General features: G+C 42.2%; 1 protein-coding gene across 8 annotated transcripts in view; it reads right to left on the reverse strand.

The window, feature by feature from the left end:
• LOC113007774 (partitioning defective 3 homolog B-like) overlaps positions 1-22,587 on the reverse strand; it is a 223,168-nt gene that overhangs the window by 152,367 nt on the left and 48,214 nt on the right. For 7 of the 8 annotated variants that reach the window (XM_026144697.1, XM_026144696.1, XM_026144694.1 and 4 more), the window contains 2 exons: positions 20,633-20,786; positions 10,193-10,287 (listed from right to left, as the gene is read on the reverse strand). In XM_026144697.1, the coding sequence (XP_026000482.1) occupies positions 10,193-10,287; positions 20,633-20,786 (249 nt within the window). Of the gene's footprint in view, positions 1-10,192; positions 10,288-20,632; positions 20,787-21,078; positions 21,604-22,587 lie in introns of those variants that run through there. The other variant, XM_026144698.1, reaches the window with a different exon arrangement.

Raw genomic sequence — 22,587 nt, forward strand, 5'->3', positions numbered from 1 at the left:
CCTGACAAAGCCAACGCCATCCATCTTCCCTTTGGTAATGTGCAGGAATAAATATGGAGTTGTTTTAATTCTGAACAGCAAAGGAAACAAAAGCACTGAGATATAACATTTAATATTTTTTCTCATTAATTTGTTTTTTTTTTTAAGTTAATTAAACTATTTTTTAATGTTTTTTTCTCTGCTGAAATTTTTAAACTGCAGCAGGTAAAGGAATCAATGAAGCATGAAACACACTACAGCACACATGTGCTGAGTGAAGTGTGTTTTTGGGTGTTAATGTAGTTTTTAGTGCACGTCAGAATCATTTAGTGCAATTAATGAAACCAAGTTCAGCTCAAAACAGAATCATTAATTCAGTACTTCAAAAAACCCAACACTGATTCAGTTCATCTGGAGGCAACGACTTCAGCAGAAGGAACCTTTCATCATCCAGGTGAGCTCTTCAGTCTCAGCTGACTGCAGGTTTTCCCGGCCGTGTAACAGGCATTGACACACAAACTGCCATAACCACTAATGGCTATGATTACTATTCACAGAGACCTGGGGGTGACTGCAATCACAGCATTGTGAGATAGTATAGATTTACTCTTAGACCCCCTCCTCGGTTCGGTTGACTCCTCGCTCAAACCAGCATTCCTCCCTGTTCACCATGTGGACTGTGTGGGCGTGCAGTCAGCGGAGACAAAGACGTCCACGGATGAGTAATACAGGTTTCTCCCAATGAAAACACTGAGGCTAGATAAACTGAATCAGCTGTCTGGAATTTCCTTTCCCGGATAAGTGGACATGTACCGCTACATCTCAGGAAAAGGTTTAGGAGAGGGGCGTGTTCACCACTGCGCTGCAGCATTTCTTCTTTGAACAGGCCAACTGATGATAAAAGCACAGACACCGACTGGTTTGAACCACAGACTAGCTACAGTGACATCATTATTTGGTTTTTACCGTTAGCATCATTACCATTCCCATCTCGGTTTCCCAAAACCACACGTGACAAGGAGGCTCGGGTCTGACTGTCAGACCTCTCGCTCATTGGCTGATGACTTGTGATAGGCAACACGTTAGCCAACAAGCACATCATGGATAATATGGAGAATATTCAATATGACCGGAAAAAGTGAATGAACCCATAAACTCAGCAGCAAAGTGTTTACAGAGTCCAAGACAGAAGCCAAGACTTCCCAAAGACTTCTACAGGACTAGAAGGGGTTTTTGTTATCGCCACCTGGTGGTCTTCAAACAAAATGCAGGCCTAGCACACAGTGGTCAGCGTCAGGGACATGTCAATGCATACGGACCACGCCCCTAACCACAGCATCCAGGTGGATGAGGACTAAACTATTATTTTCCATCAGGTTGGAAACGTCCTTTTCAAAGCTGTGAAGTTGCTCATGTTAAGACGGAGTCTTTGGAGATGTGTTGCAGCCAGCCTTCAGCAGCCTTCACTTAGAGGCACTGCAGCTGCAGTTTGTGCTGCTATTCCAACACTGGCATCATTTCTCAGCTCTGGTTACTTTGTAAGCTTTATTTGAAAGCCAAATATTTTGCTATTCTTTAACGATTTCAGCTGCTCACCAGTTACTTTCATAATGCTCCAACTGGGCGGGATTGTCTGACTGGAGTAAGCAGCATCTCTTCTGTCTGGATGGCAGCTTATGGAGCTTAGGTTTATGTTATATCATTAGGAAGTAATGATTCCTTTACAAATATGGAAATTCATGATAAAATCTTCATATTATTGTTTATTATTAGCACATTTTTGAAACTATGCATCCACACAGTCTGGTAAACTCCTCCCCAGCTTCACATCTGAAAGACTTTCTCTCTCTGGAACGCCCTTTTTACACCCACTCATGTTTCTCATTAACCCCATTAGCTGTGATTCACTCCACCAGGTGTTATTTTTCTTTGCTTGGGGTTTTTCCTCCACTTGTACAACTTTTCATCATTTTGTTCCCCTTTTTTCATGTTTTGTATGTTTTTCACATCAGTTTTTAGAATGATGCTTTTGAAAAACACGTTTTTCAGTTTCTGTCCAAACACTGTTAATAACACAGTTATAGATGTGTATATGAAAAAATAAATTCAATGACAAACATGCATGAAAGGTGGCACAAAAGACATGATGAGACATGCAGACATGCACACACACAGGTGTAGCATTAAAAATAAGTGCTGCAGTGTCCCTGTGGTATTCTAGACAATAATAAGCACCCCCAGCCCGAGCAACACATTTTTACCAACACGTATCCCTGCCTGTGTGTGTCTGTGTGCTGTAAGCATGACAGACAGTAAGAAAGGGAAAAGAGTGGGTTTTTTTGGTGTACTGTACTCGTTTGAGTCTGGCATTTAGAAAGAAAGAGCTGCACCAGTAAATCTTTCCAGGTCAAAATTAAATAAGAGAGGGGACCAAGAGAAGGAGCAAAGACAGAGACAGGAGAAAGACAGAGAATTACTCCAAGAAGAGTACTTTCTTCCCCTCATCGCTCTCACCAAAAGGCCAAGTGACAATTTGAACAATTACCCAGAGCCATTACCTCTATCTGAACCGTGCTGCTTGAGAAGAGACAGATGAGTCAGTGACTGAGCGTGTGCGCGTACGTGTGAGTACGAGCGAATGAATCGAAGAGTGAGGGACGCTGAAAGAGACGAAAAAAGACTGACAGCGACTGAGAAAATAACGTACGAGGAAGAGACAAACAGAAAGAGAATTTCTTCAGAAAACACTCAGCACAGGGCCATTTAGCACTCCAGCACTTACATGGTAGTTACTGCAGCACAGCAGGTAGATGGAGGAAACCCGCGTGGCACCGACGGCTTAAAAAACACAAAGATGTGAAGGAAAAACGTGCAGAAAGAGAGATTTCTTTTTACAGCTGTGGTACGGTGGAACGGTTGGACTTAAATCTGATGTAACGGTTTATATTTGCAAACACACAGACAGATATGTGTTGGTCCTCCTGACCCGCTGACACATGGACTACATCTATTCTTGTGTTTTAAAATCTCTGCTGTACAATTATCCAACCCTGTAAAAAGAACAGCTCAAAGACAACATTAAAAGCAGAAAATTACCATGACATTCACGCCCATGATGAGTGTACGTATATGTGGATCAGTATGATCCGGGTATGATTTTGGTCCGGGTATGACTCTTTTAACGTAACACAATGTAGTTATTAAAGACGATGAACATTAATTCACAGTAATAGGAGTAATATAAGTTGAAAACTACAGTTCTGAGATTTTATGTGTGAAATAAGGGAAGCCTGAGGAGCTGATGTGGTCAACCAATATATAAGCACCTCAATGCCTGCTGCATTACTGACATCCTGTAATATTTCATATCAGTAGCTGCACGAGTGACAGCAGCTTAGTTGTACGGAGTGGAAATTGAGTTTAGAATAACACAATCTGTGGCCCTAAACTCCTTACCTTATTTCTCCAGGAAAGATCAATGTTATTAGCAATAAGGTGCGTAATATTTATTATGGAGTTTACTATGAGTGCCAAGCTGTGGGTTACTGGTCTATTTCTCATCTCACTTGTGTGAAGTCAGTGTAACAAAACTCAACAACTACCAACAAGACATGAGACAACAGGTGCAACCAGGTGCCGTTGAACTCTGCAGGACAAATGCATGTGGCACAGTCACAAACATGTTAGGTCATCCTCAGCAACAACGAGCATGGAGACTGACCACCTCTGAGGACCAACCACAGTCCCCTAAAGCACTAAACCCTGCAAACAGAGAGGTCTGTGGGGAAAACAGCGTGATTAAGAAAGGGTGTTTGTCCAGTCAGGAATCTCAAGGGCTCAAGGATCACTACTCAGGAGTCTAATCAAGCACGGGCTTCCTTTAACCAGCGGACTGGAGGGACTTTCTGAGTAAATAAAGCCACAACAACATGTCAGGACTGCATGTCTACACAACAAGCACACAATAATGATTTTATTTATTATAATATTCTGTTAATGCGTGTCAATTATTAATGAACAGGTGTATTTAATTATCAATGATGGGATAAAGCATTAGAAAATATATTAAACTTTTTTATAATGAAGAATTTTAACACTTCAGTTCAATTCAGTTTTATTTACACAGCATCAAATCACAACAACAGCCGCCTCGAGGTGCTTTCTATTGTAAGGTAGACCCTGCAATAATACATACAGAGAAAAACCCAACAATCATGTGACCCCCTATGAGCGAGCACTTTGGTGACAGTGGGAAGGAAAATCTCCCTTTTAACAGGAAGAAACCTCCGGCAGAACCAGGCTCAGGGAGGGGCGGGGCCATCTGCTGTGATTGGTTGGGGTGAGAGAAGGAAGACAGGATAAAGACATGCTGTTCAGTGGTTCAAAAATTTGTAATGACATTAAGGCTAACAAATGAGAGCATTAAATAACTTGTTTTACTTGATTAATTTAATTATCTGGATACATGTGTATACAAAAGAAATATATCTTTAACTTGTGCTTTTGCAGAGCGGCCCACACCATTTGAGCAGTGGAGTTGTGTGGTACTTGTTGTAATTTGTTATGTGAAACGACAAAGACTGTCGCGTATAAAGAAGTATGCGTGTCCACTTTACAAGGACAAAATTGGCCTCAGTCACACACTGAGGTTGCTGCCAGCCGCTGTGAAAACGATCACTAAGGCTACGTCCACACCTAAACGCGTATTTTTGAAAACAGTGATTTTTCTATGTGTTTTCGTTCACTGACAACGGAGATTTTTAAAAACTCCTGCCAGCGTGGAGATTTTTGAAAACTGCGTGTGGACGAGGAAAACAGAGATTTAGTCATGTGCGCCATGTTATTGTTTCCATGAGATGAATTTCTACAATGGCAGATGTAGACAAAATACTATTTGCTGTTAATCTTCTGCAGTTTGTTCTCTTTCCCTCCCAGGCTTCCAGACCTCTCATTGGCCAACATTTCTACACGGTTACAATTATATCGCCACCTGCTGCTTCGGCATGTCCTTGACAGTGTTTGACTTTGTTTTTTGCGTTGTGGACATGGTTCTTTTTTTTTTTTTTTAAACAAAAATGGAAAATCGGTACGTGGGTCAACCCAGAGACTACTACTGCATGGAAAATGATCGAATCCGCCAAGGCAGCACCGCATAGACTACAAGATCTTCTGTTTGCTAATGTTCCCGCCAATACGCTCTACAACAACAACGAATTTGGACCTATTATTGCCAACTCTATACAGGTATGGAGGAAGATAGAACGGCGGCTGGGTGCTCCAGTTAAATTTTGTAAAAGCTCACCACTCTGGCATAATTTAAAGTTATTATGTGGCAGCCGACCATTTGTTCAACCCTCTTGGTTCTCACTCGGGATAAACCTTTTTGATGATCTATTCAACGCCCAAGGCCTTTGCTCATTTCAGGACTTAAGGACACGTTTTTCTCTTCCTGCATCTTCTTACTTTGTATATCTGCAGCTCAGATCAGCTTTAAAAGCATACGGTGTCCCCTGGGACTCTCCTCTTCCCTCTCATCCCATGTTGGACTGGATCCTGCCTAAATCTGGCAGACCCTCTGTTTCCAAAATCTACAACAAATTAGCTGAACATGGTATGAAGTCCCTGCCCATTGAATCTATTTGGGTCAGGGAACTGGGAGAACTACAGGTTAATATAGACTGGGATACAGTGTGGTCTAATCTGAGTTTGACTTCTAAGAACCTGGCGCATCAATTAATTCATTTCAAAACCATACACAGAACATACATTACGCCCTATAGGAGGTTCCAGATGAAACTACAGGCTTCGTATTACTGTCACATCTGCAATGATTCATCACCTGGCACGTTTTTGCACATGTTTTGGGACGGTCCTGTGGTATCCGATTTTTGGGTCTTTGTGAACTCTGTGTTATCTGAGGTACTGGAAGTTTTTTATGTTCCCAATCCTGGTCTTTGTCTCCTTAACGATACCTCTGAAATCTCCTTAAAACAAATGCAATGCAAAATGTTGTTCGCTGGATTTACATCCGCAAAGCAATGGTTCTGTCCTGACATTTGTATGGAATCATTCTGGAGACGATGTCTTATCCGTGTTATTGGTTTTGAACATACCACAGCAAAATTAAATAAAGCTCGACCCACGACTGTTGACGCTTGGAAAATCTTCTCATCCAGAGTTATCTCCTGGAAGAGGCAATAATTGGTTTTAACTTTGTGTTTTTGTGTCTTTTCTTTGCTGTCCCTATGCCTTGTTTGCTAATGTTTGCTTTGCTACTGCAGTTTACAGTTGTGCTGTATATGTCTGTACCCCCCCCCCCCCCGTTTTAAATCAATAAAATGTTGATCACAAAAAAAAATGGAAAATCTCAGTTTACAAAAATACCTGTGTACATGTGGTTGTAGCCAAAAGCTTCGTTTACACAGACCGGTGAGTGACTCCACTGGTAACCACTGCTCACCTGGAAAAATATGTATTCCTGAATTGTTTAGCTGAAGGTTGCTGGCAGTCGTCAGTGTTAAGATGGTGGCAAAGAGGTTTCTGCTGCTTCTGCACCAAAAGCCTCCTCGTGATTGCCTTGGTTGCCAACAGACTGCTGCAGTCCTGATCATGTGCTTGATAGACGCTGACGTGTCTGCAAAAGCGAAGCCTGTTTGACTGGTTGTTGGCTGCAACGCTAAGGCACAACTTGGAAAGTAAATGGGGAGTTGCAGACAAAGTACAGTAATTCTTTAGGTTTTAAAACGAGTAAGTAATGTGTAATATATGTTTTAAATAATCTACCCAATGCTCTTGGAATAAACAGTGTAACATGATAATGAAGGTTATAGATTAAAGATGGCAGAGCTCGATCAACGTTCAATTTGAATTCAAGCTAGTGAAATTAGCTGTTCTCCATTAGATGGATGTTGGGTTTATCGCGCTACATGTAAGCAGATGTATCAGGTCATCGCTGCACTTGTGCATCCTATATTTTTGGGTCTGAGTATTCAGATAGGACAAAGAAAGGAAACTGAAGAAATGCAGCATGGACAGACTGACTGTTTTTAAGAAGATCACGAGACTAAAAAGTGCAAACAGCTTCAGAGAAGAACCCAAACATGACAGACAACAAACGGTTAGTATTCCTACAGCAGCTCCTTTTGTGTTTACTTTGGGTTAACTGTGACTCCAAATTAGTCATTCTGACACAAACTGGGTCAAAATGTTAAAAATGTTTAAAAAAAAAAAAAAAGTGTGTAGAAGGTGGAAAATACCGGGAACATGAGAGGAAAGGATAAAAAAAAAAAAAAAAAAGAGTTTGCCCTATGACCTTTGAAGAGAGAGAGACAAAAAAATGAAAAGAGAGGGAAGAAAAACTGTATTCATCCATCTTTGTTAACGGAGCCTGAAGTGACAAAGTGTGTCTGCAGAGAAAAGACATGATGACACTAAACGCTCCATTCAGCCCAAACCTTAATCACATGTGCCTCACACACACACACACACACACAACACTGATTCACCCACAGGACACCTGAGCTTGCCGTTATAAATGTGTAACCGTGTGTTAAACATGACAAACACGAGCAGCGCACATCAAACAAAACACTTTAAATGACAGGATTGTGCGTGCAATGATGTTGCATTTACATTCACATCATTGTGTATATGCACAGTGTATATAATGCTTTCCTACATACATTAAAAGGCCAGACATTCATAATAATAACAGCAGACCAGGCCAGCTGTAAAGTATTCCCACTACTTTCATTTATTCTTCCAACTAGAAAAGAAATTATGAATTTTCCTTATCCTTTCCTTATCCCCAGCAGCATCAACATTAGACGTTTGCATGCTCGTATAAACGTTGAATGCTATACTCTTTATGAGCTTTATGAGCAGTGGGGTAAAATTAGCATTTGTCCCTGGACTGCTGCTACAACAAAAGCCACAAGGGCATAAATACAGCGGGGAAAATAAGTATTTGACACATCAGCATTTTTATCAGTAAGGGGATTTCCAAGTGGACTATTGACACAACATTTCCACCAGATGTTGCCATCAAGCCAAATATTGAAGTCATACAATCAAATCAGAACATATAAGTATACAAGTTAAACCATAATAAATAAAGTGAAATGACACAGGGAATAAGTATTGAACACACTTTATTCAATACTTTGTAGAAAAGCCTTTGTTGGTGATTACAGCTTCTAGACGCCTCTTGTATGGATAGACCAGTCGTCTGCATTGCTCAGGAGTGATTCTGGCCCATTCTTCCACACAAACGGTCTTTAAATCTTGAAGGTTCCTTGGGCCTCTTTTATGAACTTTAATCTTCAGTTCTCTCCATAGATTTTCTATGGGATTTAGGTCAGGTGATTGACTGGGCCATTCAAGCAACTTGATTTTCTTTCTTTGAAACCACTTCATTGTTTCCTTGGCCTTGTGTTTGGGATCATTGTCTTGCTGAAATGTCCACCCTCTTTTCATTTTTAGCTTCCTGGTAGATGGCAGCAGATTTTTATCCAGAATGTCCCGGTACATCTCTCCATTCATCCTGCCTTCAATAATATGAAGTCTGCCAGTACCCCTTGCTGAAAAGCAGCCCCAAACCATGATGCTTCCACCCCCAAACTTGACTGTTGGTATGGTGTTCTTGGGGTGGTGAGCAGTGCCATTTCTTCTCCAAACATGGTGTGTAGAATGACTGCCAAAAAGTTCAATTTTGCTTTCATCTGACCATACTATAGTCGTCCAATAATCCACAGGCTTCTCCAAATGCTGTTGCGCAAATTTTAACCGAGCCTTGACATGCTTTTTGTTCAGCAATGGAGTCTTGCGTGGTGAGCGTGCATGGATGCCATGGCGGTTCAGTGCATTGCTTATAGTTTTCTTTGAAACAACAGTACCTGCTGATGCAAGGTCTTCCTGAAGTTCTGTCCGAGTGGTTCTTGGCTCTTGGAGAACCCTCCTGATTATTCTTTGGACTCCTCGGACAGGGATCTTGCGTGGAGCACCTGATCGTGGCAGGTTTATGGTGAACTGATGCACTTTCCATTTCCGGATAATGGCCCCCACAGTGCTCACAGGAACATTCAGCATTCTGGAAATGCACCTATAACCATTCCCATCAAAATGCTTTTCAACAATAAGATTACGAAGATCTTGAGAGAGTTCTTTGCTTTTACCCATCATGAAGTCTTTCCTGTGTGCCTTCTGGGAAATGAGGAGCCTTTATAGGCCATCAATTAGGACTAAAGCAGCTTATATCAATTAGTACTGATAGGGGACAGGATTTCTCTATCAATACTGACAGATTTCAGGTGATCTCCTGGCTTTCTATGTCATTTTGCCCCTTGTTATCTCCATGTATTCAATACTTATTCCCTGTGTCATTTCACTTTATTTATTGTGGTTTAACTTGTATACTTATATGTTCTGATTTGATTGTATGACTTCAATATTTGGCTTGATGGCAACATCTGGTGGAAATGTTGTGTCAATAGTCCACTTGGAAATCCCCTTACTGATAAAAATGCTGATGTGTCAAATACTTATTTTCCCCGCTGTATCTCATCGTTTCTCCCTTTTACAACAGCATTAGAAGGAAGCTCACAGTGCCCATGATGAGACATTAGAGTAAATCAATAACTTACAAAAGCTATTCAAACACATTTTAAAAAGATAGTATAACTTTGGAAAAACCTAATGATACCAATCAGTTCGACTTTAATAAATATGCCGTGGTACGCGGTGTCATACAGGAGTTAGCCGGTGCCTATTTAACACAATATATCACAGTTCTTTTCGAGCTGTTGAGGAATTAGGAAGAAGAAGACCGTAAATATCCAGCTAACAACAGTAAATGTATACTCAGCCATTATGTGTATTTCCATAATAGAGGAACATCTGGACTAACCACACTTAACTTGAACTGCTGAAGCTTGAGGAAAACTTTGGAGAGCATTATTGCACCGACCAAGCACTGATCGTTTAGCCTCGTACACCACAGGTGTGGCTCAGGGCCATTCTGCTGATTCACAGGTAGACCAGCCAAGACCTACTCCTATGCATATATATATGAACATATACGTATTGTTTTAATACATACCAGAAAAATCCTTGAAATGTAAGTATTACAGTATTTTTATATTTTAGTTTTAGGTCTTTAAGTGTGTTTCTGTGTGCTGTTCTCTCTTTTTTTCCTCCAGTGGCCTTAGGGTCTTACCATCAAAGTGTTGTCTTCCTTGAAGGAGGGCTCAGACTCTGCTGGTTGGGGGCTGAGGGCAGAATCACTGCTGCTTCGCACCAGCAGGGGTGTGTCTATAATAAGCATACAGAGGACAGCATCCAGTCAGCCACAGACTTAATGCGCAGATACTTAAACATTAATTGTAAGCTGATGAGCGTACACTAACAGAGACATATACGTGTTATCTGCAACATGATGCAAAATCAAGACGAGTTTGAAAGTGAGAAGATCTGCCGCCCAAAGTCATGGTTATACATACACGAGTGCAGAAATGTGTGTTCGTTTATGCAGCTTGAGTGTGCACACTAATTAATTACTCAAAATGTTTGAAGATGTTCAGCAGCCCGTAAATCAACAACTTTTCCCTCATTTCTATCTTTGCATAAGCTGTGTTCAGAAAAAAGCACATAGCATGAATCTAACCACCAACTAACCACACAACAGTTGGTCTGAAGCCACATTGACTCTGCTCCTCTGGTAGCTTCTCTGTCTGTCAGTCCAAAATAACAGACAGCGCCTGGCTCCAGAGCCAGACAGGCGAGAGGTTTATCACAGAAAAATAGAAACGCACACGGAAATGTTACGTTCTGGTCACAGCTGGGACGTTTTCCTGAGATTTAATGTGTTAATTTTAAATGTACAGCTACAGCAGCTACACTGTAATATAAGAAACATTTTACAAGTCTGTGGTTTTAGATTGGGATTGTTTAGTGTGTAAAGTCCAACTTTGTAGATTTACAAATAGGTTTGTTTAAATAGCCATAAATTGACACTCACTGGACAACTTTAAAAGTTCACCCTGCTAGGAGCAGGTGGATGCTTCCTTCATGGTATGGATTCAACAAGGTGCTGGAAAACCCTCAGAGATTTTGGTCCATATTGATATGACAGCATCACGCAGCTGTGGCGGGAAACAGCCGTTACGCCGCATCCCTAAGGTGCTCTATTGGATTGAGATCTGGTGACTGGAGACCATTAGAGTACAGTGAACTCATGACAGAGCCCAGCTAGAGATGATTTGAGCTTTGTGGCATGGTGTGTTATCCTTCTGGAAGCAGCCATGACAGTAAGGTCCACTGTGATCATAAAGAGATGGACATGTGTGGAATTTAAATGACGCTTAATTAGCATTATGGGTCCTAAAGAGTGCCACAGACCCACACCGTTACACCACCACCCTGAACAGCTTGATGTCATTTACACCAAATTCTGACCTTACCATCAAAATATTAAGAAATGGAGTCTCATTAGACCCAGAACAGTTTCTGAAATCTTCTAGAATCTAGTTTTGGTGAGGCCGTGCGAATAGCAGCCTCAGTTCCTGCTCGTAGCTGGCAGGTGTGGCGCCCGGTGTGGTCTTCTGGTGCAGTAGCCCATCTGCTTAAAGGTTTAAGACAGGGGTGGGCAATTCCAGGCCTCGAGGGCTGGTGTCCTGCAGGTTTAAGATCTCACCTTGGGTCAACACCCCTGAATCACATGATTAGTTCGTTACCAGGCCTCTGGAGAACTTCAGGACATGTTGAGGAGCTAATTTATTCATTTAAATCAGCTGTGTTTGTTCAAGGACACATCTAAAACCTGCAGGGACACCGGCCCTCGAGACCTGGAGTTGCCCACCCCTGGTTTAAGATGTTGTACTTTTAGAAATGCTCTTCTGCATACCTTGGTTCTAAAAAGTGGTTAATTGAGCTACTGTTCTGTTCCTATCAGCTCAAACCGTGAAGACACTAAAGATGGCTGTGCAGAAAGACCCCAGCAGATCAGCAGTGCATGAAACACTGAGACCAACCTAACAGCTATGCTAGGTCAAAGCCACTTAAATCCCTTTTCTTCTCCCATTCTAAAGCTTGGTTTGCACAGAGGCTCATAAGGTAATTGCATTAACAAGTCATCGAACAGGTGAGTGAATATTTACTTAAGTGGGATGTACTCTGTGAAACACGAGCCATATTTAGCAAATTTGTGAATACTATCCAATTAAATATAAGAGCTGGCATTGGGTTTAACGACCCTCAACTTTGATGTAACAACCAATGGGAGCAAAGAAGACCAGTGGTCATGTGCTATGATGGAGTGGGAAATGTATAAAACACAATTTTCTCACCCTCTCCAGGACAAGCACATTTGTAAATCTACTTCCAAATTAATTTTGTTAACATAAAGCAAAGTTTGTAGGGATTGAACCGCCACGCTCCCCCGGTGAGGAAGGACGTGGCGACACTGAATGTGTGATGTATCTGCAACCAGAACATCACAGAGCTCTAATGTGCGACACGTTAATGTATACACTGATGCTCATGCATAGATGGTTGATCTGCACATTTGTTTGTGCAAGAAGCTGATATATGATAGTGTTTTCGTCTGTGCATCTCATCACCCCTTCACATAAAATAATCACTTAACAGAAACGGATAAATGAAACACAGCGTCCTTTGCTTTGTGCAGAACGGAGAAAACGTGAAATTGGAAGAAAGAACTGCAAAACTAAAGCCAATTACTGAGATTTATTAGCAGTGGCATTACTATGACATGTGTGGTATACTCCCAGACCTTAACTCTACCCCTCCCACTCATGGGGACCATCAATCCATGCATACATTAAGAACACTGTCATGATAGTGTCTACAGTTCAATAGGGAATACTATAGTAAGGTGGTGGTGAGGGTGGAGGGAACTCTATATGGTCGCACTACTCAGAAAACATGCCAAATGGTATTTGTAGGGTCATTTATTGATCATCACAAAATGGACCCTTGGTGCTCTTAAGACGGGGTGGGGGATATGGATTACATCAAAGCTTCAATGAATTCATCTCCTCAAAGGAAGCAATGAAAGAGGGATAATGGATGGAGGACAGAAGTGGTGAAAATGAGGGCAGAGAAACAGAAAGAAAAGAAAATATATAAATATATATAAAAACAAAATACGACTATACTGTAAATACTGAAAAATAAAACAATAAAATTGGTTAAAATAAGATATGTGGCATATTCCAAAAGATATTCTAATTTAAAGAGAATTCTAGATTTTCTAGTCATCGTCACTAACGTCCACTTCCTGACAAACTCTGGTGTGTAATGATGACAGCATGATTATGAGAGTGGATCTTACACTGAATGTTTCTCATCTAAATATAATCAACGTGCTTAACCTCCTAGGGCCTGGCGTCCACATATGTGGACATCACATTTTGGATTGTCTAGACCACAATACTAAATTTTGCTCTACAAGGGCCTGATATCCACTTACGAGGACATCATACTGCCACTGTTCTATCGGAATTTAAAACAAACTACCTCATATGTGGATATCAGACCCTTGTAGAGCAAAATCAGGTAAAAAGATAATTCTTTGTTTTTACATTCATCAGGCAAAGAGAAATTAAAGATGCATGCCACGAAAGAGTTCAGGTCTTAGGAGGTTAAATGTTGTTAGTTATTAGATAGGAGTAAGAGGGTGGATGGACGGATGGACGGACGGACGGATGGACGGACGGACGAATGGATGACGGCTGAATGGATGGATAAAATGGATGATGGACGGATGGACGGATGGATGGATGGATGACGGACGGACGGACGGATGACGGACGGACGGATGGATGACGGCTGAATGGATGGATAAAATGGATGATGGACGGATGGACGGATGGACGGATGGATGACGGACGGACGGATGACGGACGGACGGATGGATGACGGCTGAATGGATGGATAAAATGGATGATGGATGGATGGACGGATGACGGACGGATGGACGGATGACAGCTGGATGGATGGACGGATGACGGCTGGATGGATGGATGGATGGATGACGGCTGAATGGATGGATGACGGCTGAATGGATGGATGGACGGACGAATGGATGAACGGATGGATCGATGGATGGACAAATGGATGATGGACGGATGGATGGATGGATGGATGGATGGATGACGGCTGAATAGATGGATGGACGGACGAATGGACGGACGGACAGACAGACGAACGGATGAACGGACGGATGGATGGATGGACAAATGGATGATGGATGGATGGATGGATGACGGCTGAATGGATGGATGGATGGATGGATGACGGCTGAATGGATGGATGACGGCTGAATGGATGGATGACGGCTGAATGGATGGATGGATGGATGGATGGATGGATGGATGGATGGATGACGGCTGAATGGATGGACGGATGGATGGACAGACAGATAGACGAATGGATGAACGGATGGATCGATGGATGGACAAATGGATGATGGACGGATGGATGGATGATGGACGGATGGATGGATGGATGACGGCTGAATGGATGGATGGATGACGGCTGAATAGATGGACGGACGGACGGATGGATGGACGGACAGACAGACGAACGGATGAACGGATGGATGGATGACGGCTGAATGGATGGATGGATGGATGGATGGATGGATGACGGCTGAATGGATGGATGGATGGATGGATGGATGGATGGATGATGACGGCTGAATGGATGGATGGAGGATGGACAGATGGATGACGGACGGCTGAATGGATGGATGGATGGATGGATGACGGCTGAATGGATGGATGGAAGGATGACGGCTGAATGGATGGATGACAGCTGAATGGATGGATGACGGCTGAATGGATGGATGACGGCTGAATGGATGGATGGATGACAGCTGGATGGATGGATGACGGCTGAATGGATGGACAGACAGACAGACGAATGGATGAACGGATGGATCGATGGATGGACAAATGGATGATGGACGGATGGATGGATGGATGACAGCTGAATGGATGGATGGCGGCTGACTGGATGGATGGATGACGGCTGAATAGATGGACGGACGGACGGACGGATGGACGGACGGATGAACGGACGGATGGATGGACAAATGGATGATGGATGGATGGATGGATGATGGATGGATGGATGGATGACGGCTGAATGGATGATCGATGGATGGATGGATGGATGACGGCTGAATGGATGGATGGATGGATGGATGATGATGGCTGAATGGATGGATGGATGGATGATGACGGCTGAATGGATGGATGGAGGATGGACAGATGGATGACGGACGGCTGAATGGATGGATGGATGGATGACGGCTGAATGGATGGATGGAAGGATGACGGCTGAATGGATGGATGACGGCTGAATGGATGGATGGATGACGGATGGATGGATGACGGCTGAATGGATGGACAGACAGACAGACGAATGGATGAAAGGATGGATGGACAAATGGATGATGGACGGATGGATGGATGGATGACAGCTGAATGGATGGATGGCGGCTGAATGGATGGATGGATGACGGCTGAATAGATGGACGGACGGACGGATGGACGGACGAATGGACGGACGGACAGACAGACGAACGGATGAACGGACGGATGGATGGATGGATGGACAAATGGATGATGGATGGATGGATGGATGACGGCTGAATGGATGGATGGATGGATGGATGATGACGGCTGAATGGATGGATGGATGGATGATGACGGCTGAATGGATGGATGGAGGATGGACAGATGGATGACGGACGGCTGAATGGATGGATGGAAGGATGACAGCTGAATGGATGGATGACAGCTGAATGGATGGATGACAGCTGAATGGATGGATGACGGCTGAATGGATGGATGGATGGATGACGGATGGATGGATGGATGACGGCTGGATGGATGGATGACGGCTGAATGGATGGATGACGGCTGAATGGATGGATGGATGGATGGATGACGGCTGAATGGATGGATGACGGCTGAATGGATGGATGACGGCTGAATGGATGGATGGATGACGGCTGAATGGATGGATGGATGACGGCTGAATGGATGGACAGACAGACAGACGAATGGATGAACGGATGGATCGATGGATGGACAAATGGATGATGGACGGATGGATGGATGGATGACAGCTGAATGGATGGATGACGGCTGAATGGATGGATGGATGGATGGATGGATGACGGCTGAATGGATGGATGGATGGATGATGACGGCTGAATAGATGGATGGATGGATGATGACGGCTGAATGGATGGATGGATGGATGGATGACGGCTGAATAGATGGACGGACGGACGGATGGATGGACGAATGGACGGACGGACAGACAGACGAACGGATGAACGGACGGATGGATGGATGGATGGACAAATGGATGACGGCTGAATGGATGGATGGATGGATGATGACGGCTGAATGGATGGATGGATGGATGGATGACGGCTGAATGGATGGATGGATGGATGATGACGGCTGAATGGATGGATGGATGGATGGATGACGGACGGCTGAATGGATGGATGGAGGATGGACAGATGGATGACGGACGGCTGAATGGATGGATGGATGGATGACGGCTGGATGGATGTTACTGGTTTAAAAGACTTCCAGGACAGTTACACATACATTATTAGCATGTTTGTGTATAAAGGGTGAGATAAGAAAATGATACTCACTGTACCAACAGCAGACAGTGATTATATCATGTATGTAGAATTAGGTCGATAATAGGAGTTATTCCATCCTGGTTTTTTCCTGGTTTAAAATGAGCCTCGGGGAGGTGAGCACACACTCGAGCATCTTTGGTCCACGCAGAGTTTAGAGTTTATAAAGGTTTGGGTATTTTCATGTTATTTTTGACTATTTGATTTAAAGATATCCTCACTAAAGTCCCAGTGATTTACCTTTGGTTTGGAAGCTAAAACCTCTTTAGTACGTGTCAAATTTTTGATATGCAGGAAAAAGCTTGGAATCAAGGTAAGTGTGCCACTTACAGAAAACACTACAATCAGTGGTTTTTGACTCTTATGGGAAACCTTTCCTGATCCATTCTAATGCTGATTATGTATCCTAGTTGAGGAATTTTAGCACTTTGATTCCTGATTTTAAGCAGTGTGGGCTCATCAGCCTCGATATTCCTGAGTCCCTCGTTTCACAGAATGAAATGTGTCAATTACTAAGTGAGACCAAAAAAAGAAAAGAAAAATCCAGGAAAGTAAAACCAGAACACGAGGAAACGTGTAAGAGAGAGACAAGTGACTTAACTCAGAGCCCAAAGCTCAGACGGTGATAGAGGCCTAAGTCTGACCTTCTCCCGCTGACAGTGATAGTCTGCAGAGCTCTGTTACCTCTAATCTCCCGTGACAGTCACACATTACAGCTAATCTCTGCTGACAGGCGACCATACTGAAACAGACTAAACTTCCTGTCTTAACAGCGTCTGGATCATACAGTGAAGTCCTGCTTTACGAGTAAGGAAGGTCATATCCTACAAGCCGAAATGTCAATTCTTGTATTACTGTTCGAAATAAAACTAGTGGCAACGATTGTGTGAAATTCAGTCTAAAGAAGTGCGATGACCTGCTACCAAACAAAACAATGTGTTTATGACGTGTCCTTTAAGCTGCAGAGAGAAGAATGAGGTCAATGAATGCAGAAATATCTCACTGTCACACTGTTTTAGAGACATTTTGCTAAAACATTTAGAAATGTTAACATTTGCTTTGGCTAAAAGTTAGCAGACACTGTCCATAAGGTGCACAGTTTCATTGTTTCAAAGCAGAATCAAAGAGACTGTGACAGCTTTATACTCACATGTACAGTACTGCTCCTAAACAAGAACGAGGACTTGAAATAAGACAGAGACAGTGAGACAAGGCGAGAAAGACACAGGAAGGAGGAAAGTGATGCAAAGAGAGAGTCGTGCAGACAGGTCGGGCAGGTAACACTGACCAGACAGACATCAGTTTCTACACTGCTCTTCCTGTGTCTCTATCTCAGCTCCGTCACTGCCACCATCATGTTTTTATTTTTTTCATCTGTCCTGACTATCAGGTCCTGTTCTTTGTCTTTGCTGGAATTCATTCCTCGTGTTCAGAACAGGACTCTGAACCTCATAAACCCGTTTTATATTTTAAAATTACAGATTCTTTCTTCAAACCATCGACTGCATGAGTTCCTTTGTAATTTGGTGGAGGATGAAACTTGTTTCTTTTCACTCACCTGTTTATGCACTGACCTGCAGGCTGCAGCTAAAAGGCAACGAGCTTCCTGAAGGACTTTTTGTTCCTGTCAGGAGAATCCTTTGAAATGAAATATTGAACAACACTGAGAATACACTGACCTCTCACAGTCTGTCAGGGCGAAATGGTTCCTCACATTTGCTTTGGGTTTTGTGACACCATGAAAAAGTCTGCCTCACTCACCAGAAATTACACCTTAAATAAATATCTTTGTAGACACTTTATGAAGTACTTTGTAATAAATTGAAGATAAACTGTTTAAATACACAAATAATAAACAGAAGTATTACATTTTAACCCTTTAAGACCTACCATAGAACCAAGTCCGCCAGAGCTTATATTATATTTTTACATGCTGTAGTGCAATTTTTGGGAGCATTTCAAGTTGATATAAATCAATACAACCATTATAGCCCAAATTTTAATAATATGTCTGCATTAAGTGCCTAGAAATTACATAAATGACAAAAAGTGCAATAAACTACAAAAAAAATGTAAAATCGTTTTTGTTTTTTTACCATATATTTCTAGTTAGAGAAATTTAAGACGCATATCCCTCAAAACTGTAAATACAAAAGTTGCACAAAATAGTTTCCACCACAGGAAATTTAAACTAAGTGTCTTCATAGTTTTATTTTTGAAATACACCAATTTTTATATACTGCAGGAAAAATGAAAATAAATATTATAATGCAAATTTGCAAAAAAACAGCATATGCATCAAAATAAACTATTTCCAGCAGTGCAATTTTAGTTCTAAGCATCCCAGAAACGACACAGAAAGTCATGAAGTCAAACATAAATTTTAAAAACACAAGTATAGGCTCATGAGGCCCTGATGGTAAAAAACTACATTTCCGCAAATTGACGTCACTTCCGGTTTCGGGCAGGACATGGAGGACATGCGATAGTTCGCGCTGATGGACGTAGGAAGTGTTACAAACAGCTGATCGGATCGGCAAACTGTTTCTGGAATATTATGTTTTTGTTGCTGCAAGCGCTTTTTATGCAGTTTTTGCAAAGCTATATGTGGAAGGAAACCGTGACCTAGGACAAGATGATGGCATAAGATGTAAGTACAACTCCTCCAGTTTCATATGCAAAAAAAAAATATTGCACTAGCTTACGTGGTTGCAGTTCTACAGGGATTTAAAAATAGTTACGCAAAACGGAGCGTGTCCGCTCCGACCGGCTTTAAAGGGTTAATATTCGCTCTAAGATCATGTAACGCAAATCCCAAAACAACTGACTTGTCAAACATTACTCCCAAAATTTGCGACTCTTTAATGACAGCATGTGGTTATTATCCAGTAAGTTTTACTGGATTTAAAATTTGACTGTAAAACTAATATTTCATGTGACTTATGATCAGGATTCTTACTTTTTTTAAATCCATACAAGAGCGCAGCAGCACTGGAGCTGTTCTCTGAGTTACTCACACCAGTCTTTTTTACAGCACACCATTAGCTAGCTAGCTAAGCAGTCATGCAGTTAGTTTTTCCTGGTTCCCAGAATGTGAACAGCTCAGGTCTCTTATTTAAATGAAAGAAGATATTGACTGATTTTGGTCACGGAGAGCTCAGGACACCTTTGGCTTCTTCAGTGACAATTAGAAAGCTTCACTAAGTTTTATTGGTGTAAGCTGGGGTTCGCAGACAATCTGCTGTGGGGGTCAAACAATGTCTTCATTTCACATATTCTGGATAATCTGAGATAATCTGTGTAGCTTTTCTTTGCCTATATCAAAACCACTACTTCAAACTCGGTGGCTGTGCTGGTGGGGGCAGCGGTAGGTGCAGGTGAGGCTGTTTGGAAGTTGCCGGCCTGCTCCACTCCGTGTCCGTATGTTTGTGGGAACTTCAAACTCCTACATTTATCCATCACAAATAAGAGTCAAAGCCTCAATTTAACCCTGACCTAGTTGTTACCTAAACCCTGAAACAAAATCTGAACTCAAAGGAGTTTGAAAAATGAAAAAATGCAGTTGCTGTAATGGTCTAAAACTCAAACGGGTTCTCACAAAGACAGCTGGACATGTTTTTATAAATAGACTCACTCATGCTGTGAAGATGAGCTACAAAAACATGGGTTACGCTCTTTTCAAACAGTGATTGCAATAGTACCCACTACCCACTTGTCAGTGTAAGCTGCCTCATGCTTAAATATAATTGCCAACTTAGTCCACATTAATTGCTCCTTAAGTGCATTAATATAGCTGTGAAGAGGAATCAGTGTGTAGATCAGGAGTTATATTAGCAGCTGCAGTCTTTCACACGCAGGTGGTTCCCTGCTTAGTTTAGTCCATTATGGCTGATGTGAGCACCGACACACTGGCCTGTTTGCTCAGAACACATTTCTGCTTTAGACGGAAACACAAATATTACTCACTGGACTTGAGTGCTGAGGAATTGACTTCAATCTCTCCTCCCGTGATTGGCTGGAAAACCGAGAGCTCAGACTGGTAGTGGTCAGGACTCGGGGCCAGGCTTGTGTTAGCCGTGCTCCTCTGCTGGGCTTCATGTTCCTCATAAACCGCCATCAGCTTACAGGAAAACACACAAAATGCAGCAGGTTAGGTTTTTCTGCTTTTGGTATTTTCACATTTAAACAATAACTGCAGCAGAGTAAAGCTTTAGGACATAATATCACAAGTTTTTTACTACCTATTGTAGAAAACAAAGCAGGTTTAAGAGATAACAACCAACATATGGATATCAACAGTGCCCATACTTCACCATTAATCCATAAACAGCCTGCTGGCTTCTTTAAATAAACCACAAACAATAGAAGCTCTGTTTGGTTTACTGCATGCACAAGCACTCAACATGTGTTACCTTGTGGATGAGCACGCTATAGAGGACATCCAACGAGCCCAGCATGCCTGTGACAGAGCGTGTCCTACTGATTAACCACTGACTCCATTAATGTCCTCTGTGCATGTGTGCGCACTGTGCTAACTCTAGCTGGGTTATATAGTGGGATCCCTGTCTATTGAGCACTGCACCGAGTCTGTGTTTAGCCTAACGTTGCACAGAGCTCGTCCACACTGTGTTCTAGGGGTCTCCACGCACAGTCTGAATAGCCCTGTGTGCATGTGTGTGTTTATGTGCATCGTGTCCATAGTGGCTAAGAGTAAAGAAAGGAGACTTTGCCAGCAAAGCCAGAGGCTTCATGTGACAGTGGACACAACAACAACTAGGATTTGTTTGCTGTCTCTTACTCAGGCAGATGCTACTATGTTCCCTCAGTGCAATCTTTTTTCATGGACTGGGATCAGTGGAACAATAATCTACCAGTGTATTTCTGTATATCTGGGTTCTTTGGCGATATATTTTGATGTAAAGTTTTACTAAAAGTTACTGTAATTCCACAATCATAACATCACTGTGTACAGCCCTTTCCACTGTGTGTTGCTAGCAGACCCCACCTTTCACCCTTTATGATTGGGACGCTGCATTAGCTGGCAGCAATTCACAATTGTAATTAATACAACACTCCAGAACCTCATTATTATAACTTTCTCATATACAACAGGCACACAGGAAGAGGCTAGCAACAAGTAAAATAAGGACCAGGTCCACAGTTAAACTCTCAGTTTTGAGGGAAGCAATTAAAGTGACAACTAATAGGAGTGAATGACACTGCAGACTGACATGTAAGTGGTTGGTAAATACATTAGAGGTGTCACCTACGCAACTGGAGCCTGGACTGTCAGCTAGTGACAAATTGTCAGCTTTCTGTAGAAGAGGCTTAGTGTGACAGGACTTAAGGACCTGCCTGAGTATCCACCTGTTTTTAGTCTCACAGTAATTCAAAGACACCTCAGTGTTCTCCCTGGGCTCACTGTTTGTGGAGAGGTCGGTGTTAACATTTGTTGGGATGCTATTATTTAACCTCCTAGGACCTGGCGTCCACATATGTGGACATCACATTTTGGGTTATTTAGACCAAAATACTCAATTTTGCTCTACAAGGGCCTGATATCCACTTACGAGGACATTATGCTGCTACTGTTCTATCGAAATTTTAAACAAATATCCTCATATGTGGCTCTTATTTTTCCTAAGAAACAAAAATCAGGTAAAAAAAATATCTGGTCATTCTTTGTTTTTACATTCATTGGGTCCCAATCAGCCCAAATATCAAAGAGAAATCAAAAATGCTGCCGTGGAAGAGTTCGGGTCTTAGGAGGTTAATGTAACAACTTGCTGTCAACTCAATCGTAGAAGACCTAGAAGTGTATCTTTACACTTCTAGGTCTGCTGCTCAACCTGAAGCTACAACAATAAAAACACAGATGGGGGCGTAATAAGAAATGATTCAGCCTTTAATGCGTCTTTACT

The sequence above is a fragment of the Astatotilapia calliptera genome, chromosome 16 (assembly GCF_900246225.1).
Source record: "Astatotilapia calliptera chromosome 16, fAstCal1.2, whole genome shotgun sequence".
NCBI lineage: Eukaryota > Metazoa > Chordata > Actinopteri > Cichliformes > Cichlidae > Astatotilapia > Astatotilapia calliptera.